Source organism: Phoenix dactylifera, chromosome 9 (assembly GCF_051530095.1).
Source record: "Phoenix dactylifera cultivar Ajwa chromosome 9, Ajwa_hap1_PhDact_Kaust_v1.1, whole genome shotgun sequence".
Taxonomy (NCBI): Eukaryota; Viridiplantae; Streptophyta; class Magnoliopsida; order Arecales; family Arecaceae; genus Phoenix; species Phoenix dactylifera.
Window position 1 is genome coordinate 24,456,893 of NC_143198.1, and position 19,781 is coordinate 24,476,673.

Below are 19,781 nucleotides of genomic sequence, written 5' to 3' on the forward strand. Positions count from 1 at the left end.
TTATGATATGCACTACATATCGTACCAATAATCATAACCACTTGCCATTTTGCTCGTGCTAATAAAAACCACAGTTATGGCGGCATTGTAGTTCAGTGTACAACCGGCATAATTGCTGCCATGTGTTGCTCATATGGGACGGTTACTACGTTGTTAACGTATGACCGACCGTTACCATACAATTAAGGCACGCCACGCTAAATTAGATAACAGATCGGTATTCTATCCTATATAAAAGGGTGGCCCAAGGATTCTCAAGTAAGTTCATTTTTTGTGATTCCACTCGATAAATTTTCTCTCTTGCACACTGTTGCTCTACTATTTTGACTTAAACATCAGAGGGTCCTCCGCCGGAAAACTTTCGGCAAGCGGACTTCCTGCAGGTTGGCTTCGGCGACATTCAACCTATTCTCACCTCGATCACATCCGGTCTTACTTCTCTTTGGTTCACACCGACCCCAAGGCACGCCGAGCAGCTGTCGAACTCGGTGCAGAATTGAGCAGCTACAGATTGGCGCTAGAGAAAAGGCCTTGCTTTGACATCTAAAGAGGGGAGAAATTATGATCATGAGGTCACAAAAGAGTCGCGGAGCATCCAATACCTCGCAACGCCAAGCTCCGATCTCATGAGGTTCACTATAGAGCCCAGAACATGCCCCGTCAAAATAGTTTGCTGCACCTGTGAGCACTGAGTAGTCTAATCTACTCGTACAACATGTGCAGGCCTTGATTGTGGTAGTTCAAGGCTTATAGCAAACAAACGCACGGCTAGAACTAACCCGGCCAGAACCTATTCATCCTAGTCATCATTCGCAACGACCAACGTGCCATATGCGCCAAATTAGCCACCACTGGCGACACTCAAGTCATGAGTGGTCCTGACAGAGCCGGCACACCTGTCGTACGAGTCCTATTCGGGATGGGAAGCGGTGTGCTCCAAGCCCCTATTCCGACAAGGATTTCCCTCTAGGTCATTCATCTTCCCATCGGACCGAGTTCCAGCTCCAACGAGAAGTCAACCTCGATCGAAAGATCGAGGACATGGGTCACCAGATTTCAGCACTTAAGGGGCAGACTTCGAGGTCAAATAATGACCTCAACTGCTCCATGGAACCTCTATTTCCTAGCAGACGTGAAGGAGCTAATCCCACCCCGATTTAAAATACCTCAGGTAGAGCCGTACGACGGCACCTCGGTTCCTATGGATCATTTGAAGAGCTTCAACGCTCTCATGATATTGCATGAAGCCACTGACGTTGTGCTTTGTAAAGGTTTTTCCGCTACTCCTTGCAAAGCAACTTGGTTTTGGTTCTCAGGGCTTCGGCCTAAATCAATTCATTATTTTGTGCAGTTTGGATGTCTCTTTACAACGCATTTCGTCACTAGCCATAGATAGCATTGTGGTTATGATGCATTGCTCAATATTAAGCAGAGGGAAGGAGAGTCCCTCAAGAATTATGTCAATCGCTTCAATGCATCAACATTGGAAGTCCGCGATCTAGATTAATCGGTCGCGACGTCGGCGATGAAGGGTAATTTAAAATCGTCCTGCTTCCTTTTCTCTTTGGAGAAATGCATCTATGTGGACTTTGCCGAAATATTAGCATGGGCCAAAACGCATGCTAATGCTGAAGAAGTTATGGTCTCCCATTGCGAGTCAGCAGGGGGACGACCTGGCCGAGGGGGCCAGAGGAGATGTGAAGAATAGGGTATGCTGAGAAGAACTTCACCCCATGATGAAAAGAGTTCCAGTCTGCTGAAAAGTCCTCCTCGAAAGTTTGAGAGGTATACTCCTTACTTCACTAAGGACACAATCCTCATGGAGATTGACGGCCACGGCTACTTACACCCCCCAAAAAGAAGTATTGTCGATTCTACCGAGACCACGAATATGATACCAAGGAGTGCATCCAACTCAAGAATGAGATTGAGGCACTCATCCGACATGGATGGTTAGATCGGTAAGTACAAGCTGGGTGTGATCGAGAAATGCCTGCCTCAGATCAACCACTCTTGGAGTCGATTGATAACCACCCGACAATAGCATTTATCAGCACAATTACTGGCGATACTACCAAGGTACCAAGCACCTCGGACATTCAAGCCCCACAAGAGGCAGAAGCTATTCCAAAGAGATAGTGCACGAGACACTATCTCTTTCTCCAATGCCGGCCTAGGAAGAGTAGAGACTCCTCATGATGATGCTGTAGTTATTTCTCTTATAATTACAAATTATGATGTAAAAATGATTCTTGTGGATAATGGAAGTTTGGCCGATATATTGTTTTATGATGCTTTACAACATATGAAGTTACCCGCTGCACAACTGCGTAAAGTCAACTCACCTCTGGTCAGTTTCTCATGTGATTCTATCCCCATAAAAGGTGCAATTAATTTACCAATCACTGCAGGACAAGAGCATCGAGACAATACTATGAGGTTGGATTTCTTAGTAGTTCGGACCCCCTCTGCCTACAATGCAATCTTGGGCTGACTTGGCCTCAATGCTCTCCAAGCTGTGGTATCAACTTACCATTTGCCCATACGGTTTCCTACTAGAAACGAAATGGAAGAAAATCGGAGTGACCAACTATTATCTCGTTAATGCTATATGGCCACCCTTACAGAAAAAAAAATTGTGAAACACTGCCCATTGAAAGGTTGGACATAAGGGACGAGCTGAAAAAGCAATGAGGTGAACCAACCAAAAAATTGGTACGGTCCCCTTGAGAGAACAAGCACCTAACCGAACTGTGCATATCTGCTTGAACCTAGATGAAGAAATGTGGGCTAAAGTGATTAACTTTTTCTGCACCAATATTGACGTCTTTGCTTAGTCGGTCACTGACATACTAGAAATAAGCTCCGAAGTAATTGTTTACAAACTCAATGCAAACTCGGTGTACCGACCTATGTGACAGAAGAAAAGAAACTTTCCTATAGAAAGGCAACAAGTCATAGACCAAGAAGTTAACAAACTTTTAGAGGCCGGCTTTGTACACGAAGTGAGTTATTTGATTGGCTGGCCAATATTGTACTTGTCAAAAAAAGCTAATAAAAAATAGTGAGTTTGTATTGGTTACTCCGACCTGTAACTTCCTGCTCTCGAAAATTGATCAGCTCATGGATGCAATCTTGGGACATCAACTGCCGACCTTCATGAATGCATTCTCTGAATATAACCAGATTCAAATAGTGCCCGAGAACGAAAAAAAAAAAAACAATTTTCCGAAGGGCCTCTATTGATACAAAATAATGTCTTTTGCCTTAAAGAATAGGGAAACGACTTACCAGCGGCTCAACAACAAAATTTTTAAGAAGTGAATTGGTCAGAATATGGAGATATACATGGACAATATGCACGTAAGAAGTTGAGCAAGTAAAATTAATGCAGCCATTTTTTATCGAGGATTGTTTGCCATGGAACATGCATTATTTGCATCAAAAAATAATCGGCTGCGCATGCATTGCACGTACAGAGCAAGTAAACTCGCACTTTAAATGGCCGCAGGGGACCGTGCATGGCATTCTTGCATCGGGTGGCTTGTCACTGATATATTAAAAAATAAAATAATAAAATAATTATGACAAAGCCATGTAGCAAACAATGGCATGCATGCAATTACTCAGGTTCGGCTCAGAAGATATGTACGTACGTAAGTACGTATGTACGTATGTATGTATGTACGTACGTACGTATGTATGTGCCCTATGTGTATATTTATTATGTTATCTCTATATACATTTTTGCATGATAAAAGAGTGTTGAATGGTTAGTATTGAATAAATGTGAAATCTATGATAAGCAAACGGGAGCAAAAAGATATACTACATTCCTTGATTGCACTAAGTATTATCTCATATGATTATTTTTTTATCAGTATTTGCTTAGGAATTGGGGATTATTCTCTAGAAATAAAAAATGAAAATAATTATGAAAATTATATTATCTGTGATATGTAATTTGGATGTCCATACAATACGGTCCATAGATTTCTGAAAAAGTATAATTGACAAAGAAATGCCTCAAATGATTACTATTTGACTCAAACATATTCTAAAAATGTTGAGGTGTTTTAAATTGTCTGTTCACCTAGGCAAAGTAAGGAAAAATCTATTAGATGACTTCAAAAGTGAACTTGTACATATAATACTCCTGAATCAAATTTTTTTAGAAAAAAAAATCACTTGTCTCATAGTAGCCTGTTGTGATCTCCTTTTGTAACTTTCTTTATCATGTTAGCTATCAACTTCACATGTTTCTATTGATCTGTATGACATCATCAAATGATTCTAATTTTGGATAAATATTCACATTGCACTAGAATGCCCTTGTTGATGATTCTTTACTCTAGCAGCGTATAGGCTTCCTCAAACAATATGTTATCTCATACTAGGTCGATGCTTAAACTTCATCCTCTTACTAATACCACAAAATATTCTTGCAGGCTATGGCCAATACCAAGAATATTAGCAATTATTTTAAATTCAAAGGTCAATTGTACTCTAGCAACTTCATATAAGGTGGAGTTTTGGGTTTTGGGGATGATAATTGAAAAAAGATAAGCCATCTTTATTGCCACAATACAGAACCATGCATAAATTTTTTATTTTATAGAGCTCCACATTCAACTTTCTTTTGAAGTAATTGGACTTTGTTTCTTCGTACGAAAATTTCCTCCTTTCTTCCACTTTATCCCAAGAAGTAATGAAGGCTAATTTAATCATATTCTAATTTTCTAATTGAATATTTTTATTTACAATCAAAGAACATGATTATTTTTTTACCAAATATATAATAACAAGAGAATTTTCTAGTTCAATCCCTTTGCCCCTTATTTTTAGAGAATTAGAAAAGTCCTTTTGAGTAAAGAGACAATCGGGTCGCATCGGATTGAATGTGGGCCGAATCAAAAATTCATCCAATTCAAATTTTTTTAAACAAGTCAAAAATTTAGTTCTGAATTCCACTTATTTATTAAACAGTAAATCGTTTATTAAATAGGTTAAGTCAAGTTAAATAATTTTTTAACCGATTAAATGGATTTAAACAGATTAAACAAATTAAGCGGGTCTGGTTAAATAAGATAGAAATGAGTTAAGCATATTTTAAATGGGTTAAACAGATTTTAAATAATCCAATCTGATTACTAAATAGGCTAAAAGTTCAAATATGAATCTACCGATTTAATAAATAAGTTTAGGTAGATTAACTTGTTGTGGTTCAAATTTGGCCCGAGGGTGACCACGCCGGAGGAGTCAGGGGAGCTGCCGAAGTATTAAGGAAGAGGATGAAAGCTACCTCCCACGATCGATAATGTACCTGCACAAAACCTCATTGGTGTTTCTAGTGAGGACCCTCCAACGATCAAGTTAAAGTGAAGTCTAGTTGGTCCAGCCAAAAGTTCCTTAGGCGTTACCTGTTGGGGTTTTTATAGTTCTGGTAGGAGCGCTTAGGTGGCGAAAGCATGGCCCGTTCCATCATGAGTGGGAGTGGTGCGTAGCCAAAGCTCGCTTGTGGCGTAGCTAGAGCTCGCTTGTGGCGCACGGTGGACTTTGTTCTTGGAAACAGTAAGGCGTTGACAGCCGTAGTAGGGTACGATTGGTTCATTGAGTGGGAGTGGCGCGCAGCCAGAGCTTACTTGTGGCGTACGGTGGAGTCTGTTTTTGGGAACGATAAGGCATTAATAGCCGTAGCAGGATATGGCCGGAGTAGCATGGCGCTGTCCTAGACTGTCATGGGCCGGTAAGCGAAGCATGGCGTGGTGGCTCGCAATGTACTGCCACGTAAGAGGGTGTCGGCATGCACATAAGTGCGGCCGTTGGCGAGGCCGAGCTCATCGAGAGGTCGCATCAGGCGTTTGGCGAGGTCAGTTAGACGGGTGTTAAGGCCAGCCTAGCATTTCGGATTCCGAGATGTGCTCGGTGGAGCGCCCCAAGCTCAAGGGTCAGGGCGTATTACTGAAAAGGGTGCCCCGAGCTCGGTCGGAGCGAGTCGGTGAATACAGGAAGCGCCCCGAACTTGGTCGGGCGAGTCGGCGAATATTCGAGGTTGAAGGAGCTTTCGGCGGAGTTCGAGGTCGGGCTGATTCTGGGCCAAACCGAGGACACGTCTGGTCGGCGTTGGTATTTATTGGGCCGAAATTGGATGCCCTTTTTGTTGTGGGCTGGATGATCCATTTTGCCCCCTATCATAATCCATGATCCAAACCAATTTATGCCAATCAAACCTACCTAAGAGAGGATCGTTCACCGTTTGAGTTAACAATGGGACCATAAATTATCATTCTTATTTTTAAATTTAAATTTATTTAAAATTGAGACGCTTCTACCTTCTGCTTATTTATTTATTTATTTATTTTGATTTTATTTTGTTTTTTTTCTCTGAGTTTTTTTTTATTCTTTTCCATATTTGCTTAAGTCTTCTAAAGTTGGTTAATACTGTAAAATTTAATTTATGAAATCAATCAGATTTTTGTTTTCCGGTAGAGATCGGATTCATCTTTTTTATTAAAAGAATATCGATTTGGTCGTACCCTGCACGGCGGGGTCTTCCGTGATTTTCGTTTTGATGGCGCGGAGGTAGGAGCAATTGAACGAAATGGCCTACCTGTCTTTCTCTTTTTTTTCACGGGAGATCCATTCCTCCGGTACTTCAGGCGACTCTCCTACCACTCCATTCCATGAATCACGGTTGATTGGTCCTGGGGAAGCATTGAATCAATTGAAAATCGCAGACGCAGCGCCACCCCCTCCTCCCTTTCGAAGCAGGTATTGATGCTCGCAGCCATGCCACATTCCCTCTGCTGCGGAAAATTAAAACAAAAATAGAACTTGGAACATCTCAGATGGCTGAAACGGAGCCCCTCCTCCCCACCACCACTCCAAGAACAAAGCTTCTCCCATCCACTCCTCCATCCTCCATCCTCTGGCCCCTCCCCGAAGACGGTGAGATCTCCATCCCCTTCTCCCCTGCCCCCGCCTCCCCCTCCCTCAAAGAACGCCTCATTTTCGGCTCCTCCTCCGACCTCCAATCTTCCATCTCCCCCGAGGCCCTATCCCTACTCATCCCCACCCCATCATCTCCAATCGCATCCGCGGCCCGGACTCCCACCATCCCAAGGTCTCCTCTAGCTGCGGCCGAAGGCCCCTCGTCGTCGTCATGGTTGACGGACCCGTCGGCGGCGGCGAAGGGGCGGAGCAACCTCCACCGGTCGCGCACCGCTCCCGCCATGTCGGCCATCAACGCCCACGCCCAACAGCCGTCCTCGGCCTCCCCCCGCCGCCCCTCCATCGTGCTGCAGGCCGTCGCCCTCCTCGCCATCTACCTCTCCCTCGGCGTCCTCGTCTACACCCTCAACCGCTCCCACTTCTCCGCCGCCGACACCCACCCCGTCGTCGATGCCCTCTACTTCTGCATCGTCACCATGTGCACCATCGGCTACGGCGACATCACCCCCGCCACCCCCTCTGCCAAGCTCTTCTCCATCACCTTCGTCCTCGTAGGCTTCGGCTTCGTCGACATCCTCCTCTCCAGCATGGTCTCCTACGTCCTCGACCTCCAGGAGTCCCTCCTCCTCGGCGCCGTCGCCAACCCGAAGCACGACCGCCACGGCGCCGCTGGGGCCGGGCACCACCACCACCGGCGCGACGTCGCCCGCCGCTACATCATCGACGTCAAGAAGGGCCGCATGCGCATTCGCATGAAGGTCTCCCTCGCCCTAGGAGTCGTCGTGCTCTGCATCGGCGTCGGCACCGCCGTGCTCCGCTTCGTCGAGCGACTCGGCTGGCTTGACTCCTTCTACCTCTCCGTCATGTCCGTCACCACCGTTGGCTACGGGGACCATGCCTTCCAGACCATGCCCGGCCGGCTCTTTGCGTCAGTGTGGCTCCTTGTGTCCACGCTCGCCGTCGCCCGTGCCTTCCTCTACCTGGCGGAGGCCAGGATCGACAAGAGGCACCGCATGATCGCAAAGTGGGTGCTCTGCAGGGACATGACCGTCTCCGAATTCCTCGCCGCCGACATCGACAACGATGGTTCCGTCACGTGAGTTCCCGCCATCTTCTTCTTCTTTTCTCTAGTTCTTTCAGATGCTATCCAATCTTTTACGTTACCATCTTCTTCCCTTACCCCAATCACTAGTGCGGCGATAATGGTAAAAGGATGAGCGATTGTGCAAGAAAACGGGAGGATAGAGACGTAGACGGTGGCACTAGATTAGAGAGGTAGGGTAAGAGATCATAGGAGGAAGGGATCATAGGAGAAGAAGAGGAAGGAATAAATGGGGAAGACCAAGGGGATAAGAGACCTGAATCTGGGCAAAGAGAAGTATTTTTCCTTCATTTAAAAGTGCAATGCTTTCCGCAGTAGCTGGCTATATGGCTTTTTGTGTCCTTTTCATGGTTTGTTTTACAAATAATCTAGGCCTCTTAATAACCAAGTAACCAATCTCCATATTGACACCCCAAAATCTTTCCTAAAATGCAAAATCTAGAATCCTACAATGCACTGATCATAATTAGCTGGCTATATTAATGCAGAATCTATATTAATTCTCCCAACAATGCACCAGATGATAATGATTTGCATTACCCACCTTGGTGTACTCAGTAGGTGTCTTTAATTAATTTTACACTTGTATACTTGTCTTGTTAATTTATGCTGGATCAAGTAATATTTGTTATTTTGCTTATTAGTAATATTTAATGTATTAAGCTTCAATATAGTTTAAGTTCAGCCTAGAACTACCGAAATTACTTACATTATGATCCTAAATAATCCAAAACATAATAAAATAATATGACATAGGTTCCTTTTTATTGTTTTAATTTTTTGATTTTTTTCTTTTTATAAAAGTTCCAAAACATGGAGTGAAATTGCCGAAACTACCAAAAAAATGTGGAAATCAAAACTCTACCTAGAGGATTTAACTTAAATTAAATTTCAAAACTGTGACATACAATTTGTAACTTATGTAAGTTTCTTTGGTAGATGCTAAGCTGAGGTTTTCAGAAAACATAATTGACGAGATAGATTCAAAACCATTTTCTTGTCCACGATAAAAGCCAAGTACTACTACAAACTTGAAATTTGTTTTTGAGACAAATATTTTTTAAAAAATTTACAACATTTATTCTAAAATTGATCCTTATCAATTGACTCCTTAATAAGGTGCTTTTAAGCCTTATACCGATTGCATTCGAAAACCTCTTCAAACTAACAAGACTTGTACAATTTTCATCTGATTTTTTACTGCCCTCCAAAGAAAATTTTTCGATGTTTTTCTCAAATTTCTTGGCCAATATATTCTGATTGGGTATTCAACATTCCCAGGTGAAAAGAAATCGAGTTAGATTGTAGGGAACTCTAACATATTATAATCTTGAATCCAACCTTTCTTGACCTCCAAGTAAGGGAATGAAGATGTGGGCTCCATCAATGATGACAAGCCGGTTTGAATACTAGTGGGAGATTGTAGTAGGGGCAGGGAGCTGTTTTTCTTGCAGCGCACTGGGTCGATGCAGAAGCTGAGGGAATAAAGCCTAGTGGAGATGTGTATACTAGTTAAAGATATTCAGCTGGAGGCATCTTGAAGCTGCTCCTAGGTTCCTACCCAAATTCCAATATTAGCTTCCCTCTCCTCTCCCTCCTGTTTTCCTCTCTTTCTTGATGCCATATAAACTTTTTTTGTTTGGTTTTTGTGAGGGTCTCATTCAATTGATGACAAATCAGGGCCATGTCCCTTTCGAAATATTTGGTCAAAATGTTAAAATTGAAATCAGCAAAAGATTGATAGGATCAAAATTGGCACATAACCATCATGGTAGTATAGGTACTCTCTTTTTCTCTTGGATGAACATCTTTTTTGAAGCAAAGAAATGACATGTCGCTGCAAAATGGGAGTTCATTTAGCTGTTACAGCAAGATTTTAGTAATAGTGTGTCGCCTAATTTGAAAAGTTTAGTCTCTTCTTTGTTCACCATTCCTATCTTGTGATGTCTTCATCACGGTATTTCCATGCTTTACTATAAGAAAGGGTACATCAAGATACTTAGAGCTATTGTTATCTCTTGATTCTCCATGAACTGTATGCAAGAACCCTTGAAATTCTTATTCAGTTGAAACCTATGTGTGGTTAGCACTCAGTATTATTCTGGGCTGTCCTGCCATTTAGTTATTCTGTTTGAGCATCTTGTGAGTTGTTTAAAACAGCACTCATCATCACATTACGATCTTGGATGGGTTTCTCAAAAAGAGCTTTTATTTAATTAGTTAAGTCAATCCAAATGGAAAAGAGAAAAATACCATTGTGCTTTTTTAAGAAATTTAGGTTGATATATGAGAAGTTCATTTACAGTTTTTTCCCCTTTAGGAAATATATTTTCCTTTAGCATGCACCTTTGTTTTGTTGATGTGCATAATATATTAGCTTTCTCTTATCTTCCAAAAGCATGATACACTCTCTACTTATGATGGGAAGTTGATGTTTGCGAGTTTCTTTATAAAATATGATAAGAAACATTGAAGGTTCGCTAGCTTTCTGTTATCTCCTGAAAGCATGATACGCTCTCTGCTTATGATGGGAAGTTGAGATCTGCAAGTTCGTTATAAAATATGACAAGAGATGTTGAAGGTTCACCAGCTTTGTATTATCTCCCAAAAGAATGATACTGTCTCTGCTTATGATGGGAAATTGAGATCTGCGAGTTCTTTATAAAATATGATAAGAAGCATTGAACATTCACAGGTTTGGTTTCCAATTTGTTCATTTATAGTATGCATTGATTGGCATTTCAAAGATATCTTAATGAACTATAGAGAAAATGAAAGGAAAAATCACTCATGCTAGAAGATGACAGGTGTGAATTCTAATTCAATTGGAATCTGACCATTTTCTTTGCATTTATTGTTAAATAAATGCCCTTATTTTGCAAACATATGGACGTGGAAGGCAGTACCATCCCAAACCATTCAGTTTAGGGCATACCGAGCCATACCGGAGGTAGATCGGCATAGTTCTGCCCCTCTCAGTTCAAGAAACCTGTGAGGGAGGAGGAGAGGGGGAAGAAAAGAGAGGAAGAGTGAGGGAAGGAGGGAGAGGGAGAGGAAGAGTGAGGAAGGGAGGGAGAGGGAGAGAGAGAGAGGCGAAAGAGGGAGTGGGCTTTTGAGCCTCCTCACCTCCGGTTGCGGCATAACAGGGGAGGAACCCTTGTTTTGAGACGAAATAGGGGTTCGGCCTCTTAAATGCATGAGCCACAAAACCATCTAGGAGCATTACGTAAGCAAAGGATAACTGCTGCTTTCTAAGGAAAAGATTGCTATTCTTTTACTGAAAAAGACTATCAGCCAATTGAATCTCACAAGAAGCTTTGCATCAATACAACCCAACAGCCTCAAGTAAATTTGATTACGTAGCTCGGTCTTGGATCTTAACCTGATTATCCCTTTTTTATGTTTGTTTTCTGGCGCTTTTCTTTTGATTTTGAATTTTGTGCTTGGTATAGTGGATTATGGAATGTGTAGACAGATTATAATTGCGTAGGATTTTCTGGGTTGATGAAAATGGTGTCGACTTATGCTGTAAAAAATGTGTGATTTCTCTTTTATGCTTCAATTACCACTTTTCTTTTCTCTCCTTTCCCCTTTAATTCTTTTATTTTTCAATTTTGTTCGGTCTTTCTTGTTTTTGCTAACATGGTCTATTTCTTGTTATAAATCTATCTATATAACTCTGATTTTCTGTAAATTCCAAACCAATTTATTTGTTTTTGTTTATTAGATGTTAGAATGCAAAAAAAAAATATGTAATTCAAAATTTTTTATTTACAATATTTTTGTGTCATCAATGGATAGTTCAGATTAGCTGTGTTTAGACTTTATTTTAGAAATATTTTGCCACCATTTTTATAGCTTAACATATGTATTGGATTAATTACCTAGAATACCAAATGGGCTATTCATTATTTTAAGATGAAATCATATACATTTCCATGTAAGATCTCTACAACTTCCCATCCTGAGAAAAATAAATCTAGGAATTTATCAGCTGATAAAAGAGCAGGTAGATGCATGATTAGTACTTGATGATTTTTTTTATTTTTTAAAATTTTCCCATGCATAAGACAAGGCTGATGCTAGCTATCCATAATTCTTAAAATGTCGCCATGATTTATACTGCCCATATGTGATGGAATGATAGTCGTCGATAAGTCACTCATATGCATTACCCATGGCAAATGCTGGCCTAATCCTTGGTATTCAACAATCTGCTTTCTCAACAATAATGTTCATTGATCTTAGGGTTGGGATGTTTCACTGCTTTTACTTTGGATCGTTCTTTTCCGGCATATCCTTGATTTGAAACAACGCATATTTGTTTTAGCTGAATCATCACTCTTTTCTCTCTCTTTTTGCTAAATGACATGCAGCAAACCAGAGTTTGTCATTTACAAACTGAAGGAGATGGGGAAGGTATCCGAGAAGGACACCATGCAGATCTGCGATCAGTTTGATAGGCTAGACACAGGAAAATGCGGAAAGATCACACTTTCTGATCTCATTGAAAGTCATCACTAATTCTCACACCTGTAGGTAATGTTAAATCCTGAATGCATCTTGGTCGATGCAGTAAAGAGGTACACAAGCCACCACTGCAAATGAAGCTAGTAGCTTATCCATGATGTGAAACAAAACCTGAGCGCTGATGTTGGGATAGCCATGTTGGTCCTACCTTGCTCCACTACTTGAGGGAGCAAACAGCTGTTCCAAACCAAGCTTCCGGAGATGAGCACTCCAAACCTAGATATTACGTTATGACTCCACCATTTTTGTGTTCTATTATTGTTTATATTTTTTTTGAAAAAAAAAAAATATAAGTTGATATATACCATCCGGGCATTTTTTGATATTGAAAAACGATTTGGATGCTGATGTTATTTGACATGGATGTTATCTGGCTCGATGGAAAGGGTGGCATTGAAAAAGGTCTGAAAAAGCAATTACTTCATGAGGTGGTGTTGTGATGCCAAATGGACAAACCTCCGATCACTGATCTGCTGTTGTATTGCTTGTGGTGCCTTGGCTGTGGTTCCTATTGGGTACTTCCATCCTCCCTAACTATTCCTTTCCAGTCGGGAGCAATCTGTGCTACCTCGAATCTGTCGCACCCAATAAAACAGCAACCGGATGTTTTAAAGTTAATGACCACTCTTGATATGCCCTGCAAGTTCAAGGGATCTAAGGAATTGAACAAATGATTTGTACCATGAGGCGGAGACTAGCAACTAATATGTTTTACAATAGTTATACACTGCACACTAGAACTTGATAGTAAAGTAACAGAACTTTAAATCAGAATATAAAGTTGGTGAATCCCTTTTTGATTAGCAGCAGTGCAAGCTTGAGCTTGAAAATTGCGATAGAAATTTTGTAAAATTATGCGGCAGCAGGGAATCCGGAAGTCAGTAAGCATAGCTTAATACCATCATAAAGGTGCTGACTGCAGAATGCTGTGGCGCCCGAGGATGGCAATCCGTAACCCAATCCAGGATAAACAGCTTTCGTATGCGATATAATAGATTCAGGTCATCAATAGATTAATTCAACTAGGTTATTACACGAAGAGAGTTCAAGATTAGAGTTGTCGTATGCATAGTCTGTTTAGTTCTATCTAGTAATCGGATTAAATTAGGCCAACATGTTTATGATCCATTTTCTCTGGCATATCGATGAAAACAGGAAAGAAGAGTTGTTAATCCAGTTGATCACAGTTGTGAGTCTCCCTCAAGCCATATCTGAATCGCACCGTGATATTCGGTAACTTCCATGCATCCATACCATGCAGTTAAGCAAGCTCAATCCTGGGAGCAGAAGAACCATTCAGTGAAATAGAACCAGCCATAAGAACCTTGCCCTCATCATTCCTGACCATAATGAAACTTGCTCCTGCTGAAAACTGACAAAGAGAGCCATCAAAGTTCACCTTCACACGGTTGGGGTGGGGGTAACCAAGCAAAGCCTTGCGATGAATGGCTATGTGCCAAGAGCCTGGTGCAGGGGTACCCCAGTGTCCGTTTTGCAATCTGGTAGATGGATGGTTCAAGCGCTGGAATTCATGAGTCAAATTCGAAGTAACACAAGGATAAATGCTTGATTGGTTTCATATATTCCTAGAAAAAAGCTCCAGGTTTCCGCAATTCCATAGGTGCCACAGCAAGCAAACCAATAAAGGTTCTTTAAGATGATCATACCGTCAAGTTCAACGCTCCAAATACGCTCTTGGATGGTAAAAAAGTTCAATCTACACCTGTATATCATTGCTATGTACCAAAAACAGCATATTGTGATAGAGATCCAACCTGCTATGAGATTTAGATTTTAATTACCTTGCCCTGCCAAGCATTTCCTCCGATAAAGATATCCTATATCTTTTTATTATTTCTATTTTAAATGCATCTAGTTTCTACTCTATTTTTCTTCCACGGCCATTTCCCGTTTACCGACCTCACTCTCTCTGATCAACCAAGATACCAATAAATGAATTGATGACCCACGCTCTCCAGCCAACCGGGGAAAGCTGACTTGAGATAGAGCACGCCCAAAGACCATCGGGTTCCTCTCAAGGAGAACAAGCTCAAAAACTCCCAAGCAAAGTCGCTGAAGCTTCTCTTGGCGAATAATACTAATAGAGAAATAAGTAGCTCAAATAGGAGCTAAACAGGTGTGTGGCAGAGAAGTGCAAATGGTTCGGTGGGAAATCATGCGAAACCCCCTCGGACGGCTTAAAGCTCAGGATAATCCAAACGAAGTTCTCCATGAAATTCCTTTCTCCATCTTCACAAAGCTTGGTGACATGATCCAAGCTATGCTAAAAGCGGGTCAAATTTCTTAAGCCTAATTATATCGCACTCCACCAACTAGAGAAGTCTCAGCAGAGTAATCTCCAAATTGGTTGTGGTTCATTGTCTTGTTGCCATTGCAGCCGCCAAACAATTGCATATATAGTAGCTTGATGTCTACAATGCCTTTCTCTATGGTGATTTACATGAAGAAGTTTTCATGCAACTGCTACCTAGTTTTTCTCGAAGGAGAGAGAAAGGAGAATAATTAGTTTGTCACCTCAACAAATATTTATATAGTCTTAAACAAGCCTCCCATAACTAGTTTTCCAAATTTTCCACTGCACTGCTTCAGGTTGATTTCACTCGATCAGTTGTTGATTATTTACTCTTTATCCTCAAATCCAAAGGCAACATCACCATTGTGCTTGTTGATGTTGATGATATTACTCGCAGTGATTCTTTTTCTATTGCTTCCACTAAATCTTTCCTCCAAGATCAATTTCAAATTAAATATTTTGGCACACTTAAATACTTTCTGGGCATTAAAGTTGCATGCTCCAGCAAAGATATTTTTCTCTCTCAGTAGAAATATATCTTTGATATTCTTAAAGATGCAGCTATTCTAGGTGCTAAACCAGCACATACCCCGATGGAGCAAAATTTAAGGTTAACACTCAATGTTGAGGAAACTTTGCATGATCCTAGATCATACAGACACTTGATAGGCTGTTTGATCTATCTCACAAGCACTCGTCCAGACATTATCTTTGTTATCAATTTTCTTAATCAGTTTATGCAGGCACCATGCCAACCCCATATGGATGATGCTCTTCGAGTCCTAAGATAGCTCAAATCACGCTCTCGCTTTGATATCCTCATGCCTGCTTCGAGCAACTTTCATCTCAATATTTATTGTGATGCTGATTGGATGATTTGTTCCACTACTTGTCGTACTGTTATAAGTTATTGCAGCTTTTTTTGTGATAGTCCTATCTCATCGCACATAAAAAAACAATGTACAATCTCTTGCTCCATAGTTGAAGCTGAGTATCAATCAATGGTCTCTACCACTTATGAATTAGTCTGACTTAAAACTCTATTCTCTGACATGGCTATTCGCCACCCTCAACCTATATTTCTCTATTGTGATAACCAAGCAATACTTCATATTGCTGCTAACCCTATATTCTATGAGCAAACAAAACACATCGAAATAAATTGTCATGTCGTTCGAAAAAAACTACAAGCAGGCATAATCCAGACCAAGTTCCTTCAAAGTGGCAACCAGCGTTCTGATATTTTTACTAAGGCTTTGGGTTGTGATTAGTTTTTTTATCTGCTACACAAGTTGGGCATTAGAGATCTACACATACCAACTTGAGTGGGAGTATTACAGCTCAGAACCATGCACAATCTTGTCTCTTATAGTATATATAATATTGGATATCACAGTTATCATATATTGTATGCATAATCTACGTATACAGCTCCGATCAACCTCCAAAAATAATGGGATCAGATTGTCATATTCAAATTAAGTATTTATAGTAAATCATAAAATTTTGCTATTGTATTATATCATATCTGGTCCTTGAATAATTGAGGGCAACAATGTAACACAATTGAATGAATATGATAAAAAAAATAGTTAGTGATTAATAATAAAAATATAAATAAGAATAATATTTTATATAGAAGGGATGTTAAAAGCTGAAAACCAAATAAGTAAGGTGGATATCAATTTGCCTAATAATAACGTGGATTTAAGTTTTGCCTATATCTGGAAGATTAGGCAAGCATGATTTTTTTTTCTTCTTACGGACACCCAAAAAAAATATCAATGGAATAAATGCATTTGACAATGGTTAGACACACCATGAGAAAAATTAGTATTTCTACGAGGCATCTTTTTTATACACAACAAAACTGAATCTTGCCTGCCACATGAGTGGTTAGTAGGGTTTGCATGAATTAATAAAAGGGATGGCTGGAAAACCGACCTGCTCAAGCATCATCAACAAAACTCTTATAATTCAGCAGAAGCCCTAAAGCTTCTTTAACGGACCAGAGTTGTATCTTTTTTCATAAAAGAAGGATTCACCTTCCTTCGCACGGATCACGATTGATCACCCATTGACAGATCTCAATACGCTCCAAACTCCATTCATCTATCGGCACCAATCTCAAAGCATCTAATGAATGATCCATTGGTCACACCAATGCTGAATTCGTGCAAAAGAAGAATCCTTCCTTCGCACACCTAGTAAATGCTTCTGCACACAACGATATAAAGACCTAGCATCCCCATCTAGGTATAAATAGTGCTCAATAAATGTAAGGATCTAAAGTTATTTCTTTTTCAATTAATCAAAAGCAATGGAGTTTAAGTGCACGAAACTACCACGATTGTGAGATATGCGGAGAGATTATTTTCATATTTTGAACTCATAACTCCAAGTTACAGTGGAGAAAATCTTATCATTGTGCTGAAATTCACTCTCTATGTCTTATCACCGAATAACACACATACACAAAAATAAAGAAAATCTACCAACCCGAACCGTCTATGTTTTATCACCGAATAACACAAAAGAAGGATTTCGAATAAATAACCTCCGAGATCTGCTCATATTTCCCTTAACATATTGGTGACCAATGTTAAAACAGAAAAGCCATGCATTAGAACAAGGTCGGCATGCATCAACTTTAGGACCAAAACATTACCTTTGAGGTCCCCTATTGTGTTATAGAAGAAGAATTTTATAACAGAATTACAAGCTGATACAGTCAGGCAGTCAAGAAGAGCTAAGCTGAAAAGAACATGGACCAAACACATCCAACATAAAAATCTAAATATATCATAATACATTCGCAAATCAACATAGGAAACCAACAAATTACAAAAAATAATAAATTCCACAAATAAATTTAGAATCGAAAGCTGAGGACAATATGATTAGCTGAGAGGGCACACAAAACTCCCTGGGGACGGCTCTCAAAGCTCAGGAAAAACCCAGAGAAAATCTCTCCCTAGCCAGTTGTTATACAGTCTTTCGGTCCCTCCCCACCCATAACGCAAGACATCAAAGCTCTTTTTTTACTTACAACCTCATAGTACTGGAATACTACGGATCCGAAAATCGGCTGCACGTCCAAGGACAAAATTTCATGCTGGACTCTCCTCTACGAAGGAGAAATCGAGATCATCCAACGGCGGCTCCCACAATGGAAGGTCATCAAGCCCCAGCATGTCGTCCACGCCGAGGTCTCCAAGAAGAAAAACATCAGAATCCAGCCTAAAATCAAACTCCGTTATCCCAAGATCCTGGTCTCCGAAAAGCTCGCAAATTGGCTTCTCCTCCGCCGAATACTCTTTCGCCGGCGGATAACTAGAAGGATTGGTACCCACCACTGCCTCTTCGACGACCGGAGAATTCTTGCCAATCACCAAGTTATTCCCGGCGATAGAAACATCCAGAACGGAGGAGGGGGAGGGAGCGGAAAAAGGGACCACCGAAGTCTCGGAGGCGGAGGAGGTGGAAGGACCTGAAGAGCCGAGGAGTCGCCGCTTCTCCTCCTGGAGACGACTCAACGCGGCCTGATAGGCGTCGGCCGCTGCCTCGGCGGTGTCGTAGGTTCCGAGCCAGCGCCTAACACGTCTGATAGGATCTCTAATTTCTGCTGCCCACTTCCCCCACCGCCGCTGCCTGACACCCTTATACCTGCCGGGAGAACAAGAATTGATCGGCTTCACGGTTTTAACCTTCCGGGTTTTGAGGCTTTTAGAAACGGGAGTAAAGTAAGCAGAAAAGGAGGGGGAGGGGGTGATGAGGATTTCACGTATTACTCGTTTGTTTCTCTTTCTCAACACCCCTCCTCCGTCTTCTTCTTCGCAGGAGGACGAGTCCGTGGCGTCGGGATCGTTGAAGAGGACTCGGATTTTTCTTCTGAACGATTCCGGTTGCCCCTTCGCCATGTTCATGTTATCTGGGCTCTGAGGAGCCGGAGCCGGCATCTCGCTCGCTCGGGAGGAGATATATATATAAAAAAAAAAAGATGAGAAGAGGAGGCTTCCTGTCAAAACAGGACTCTCTATCAAGTGAGATCTCCTCTCTACAACAGAAAGAAGAAGAAACACCGATTTATGCGCAGAACTCCGAATTCGACGCTGCAACATTCAAATTAGGAAACACAGATATTTTTAACCAAAACAACAGAACTAAAATTTTATTCCTATTCCGATTCTGATTTTCTTTAGTACCATAGAAAGATTATCTTTCCATACCGACAATATTTCAAGCGCATCGAAACCGCCTGTGAGCCCTCCAGCAGCCTCCGTTGCATACGACGAGAGGAGGGAGACGAAGCCAACGGATTTGCAAGGAGAAATACAGGAGGGAGGGAGCGTCCTCAGAACTCGGCCTTCGTCTTCGCCAGCGAACAGGAACAGCAGATACGAGGCACGAGTAGCCGACATATATCCACAATCCTCTCCCTCTCCACCGCTCTTCCTCTTAGCTTTCCCTCCCTCTTTCTTCTCTCCTGAGGCCCCAGAAAGAGGAGCAGAGAGATTAGCGAACAAAGCTTTATGTTTGACGAAATGATGCAGCGAAGGAAAAGATGAGTTAGTGTCTTGGATGGATTACGAGCCTATGGCTCTGATTTCTCCCTCCACGTATCTGCAGGGGCTCATTCCCCTTTGTTCCCTCGAGAAGTGAACCTCTAGCTCTACTCTGTACACTCTACGGCACCAACGAATACAAGCAGTAAGAAATATCCTAGAATAAGGTAATAGTAAATAGCATTTCGAGAGAGAGAGAGAGAGAGAGAGAGAGAGGAGGAGGCTTCTCTGTTCTTCCGCCTCTCACTTTACGGCGATTCCCTTTCCAACCTCGGTCAAATGGAGTAGAAGAAGAGGTCCGAGATAATCTGTACCGGAA

The 19,781-nt window shown here is 41.4% G+C and overlaps 2 protein-coding genes across 3 annotated transcripts; one reads left to right on the forward strand and one right to left on the reverse strand.

Moving 5' to 3' along the window:
- The first annotated feature begins 6,573 nt into the window (after nucleotides 1-6,573).
- Nucleotides 6,574-12,928, forward strand: LOC103717094 (two-pore potassium channel 3-like). Its single transcript, XM_008805341.5, has 2 exons — nucleotides 6,574-8,047; nucleotides 12,430-12,928. Exons 1-2 carry the CDS (start codon nucleotides 6,849-6,851, stop codon nucleotides 12,575-12,577), a joined length of 1,347 nt encoding a protein of 448 aa, XP_008803563.3. The 5' UTR covers nucleotides 6,574-6,848; the 3' UTR covers nucleotides 12,578-12,928.
- A 4,748-nt stretch (nucleotides 12,929-17,676) lies between these two features.
- LOC103717086 (uncharacterized) lies at nucleotides 17,677-19,781 on the reverse strand. 2 transcript variants are annotated; one of them, XM_088704512.2, is made up of 3 exons: nucleotides 19,488-19,781; nucleotides 19,127-19,383; nucleotides 17,677-19,009 (listed from the first exon to the last, which is right to left on the reverse strand). In XM_088704512.2, the coding sequence occupies exons 2-3, from the start codon at nucleotides 19,316-19,318 to the stop codon at nucleotides 18,008-18,010; spliced, it is 1,194 nt and encodes a 397-aa protein (XP_088560638.2). In that variant the 5' UTR covers nucleotides 19,319-19,383; nucleotides 19,488-19,781; the 3' UTR covers nucleotides 17,677-18,007. The 2 variants fall into 2 exon arrangements, with proteins under 2 accessions (XP_088560638.2, XP_089781577.1); XM_089925451.1 differs by lacking the exon at nucleotides 19,488-19,781 and having other exon boundaries at nucleotides 19,127-19,478.

What these genes read in the sequence shown, in the direction of transcription:
- LOC103717086 (XM_088704512.2), bottom strand. Translation starts at nt 19,318, where the DNA reads ATGTCGGCTACTCGTGCCTCGTATCTGCTGTTCCTGTTCGCTGGCGAA. An exon ending in ATGCGCTTGAAATATTGTCG is followed by an intron (nt 19,010 to 19,126) that starts GTATGGAAAGAT and finishes TGAATGTTGCAG; the next exon opens with CGTCGAATTCGGAGTTCTGC.
- LOC103717094 (XM_008805341.5), top strand. Translation starts at nt 6,849, where the DNA reads ATGGCTGAAACGGAGCCCCTCCTCCCCACCACCACTCCAAGAACAAAG. An exon ending in GACAACGATGGTTCCGTCAC is followed by an intron (nt 8,048 to 12,429) that starts GTGAGTTCCCGC and finishes AATGACATGCAG; the next exon opens with CAAACCAGAGTTTGTCATTT.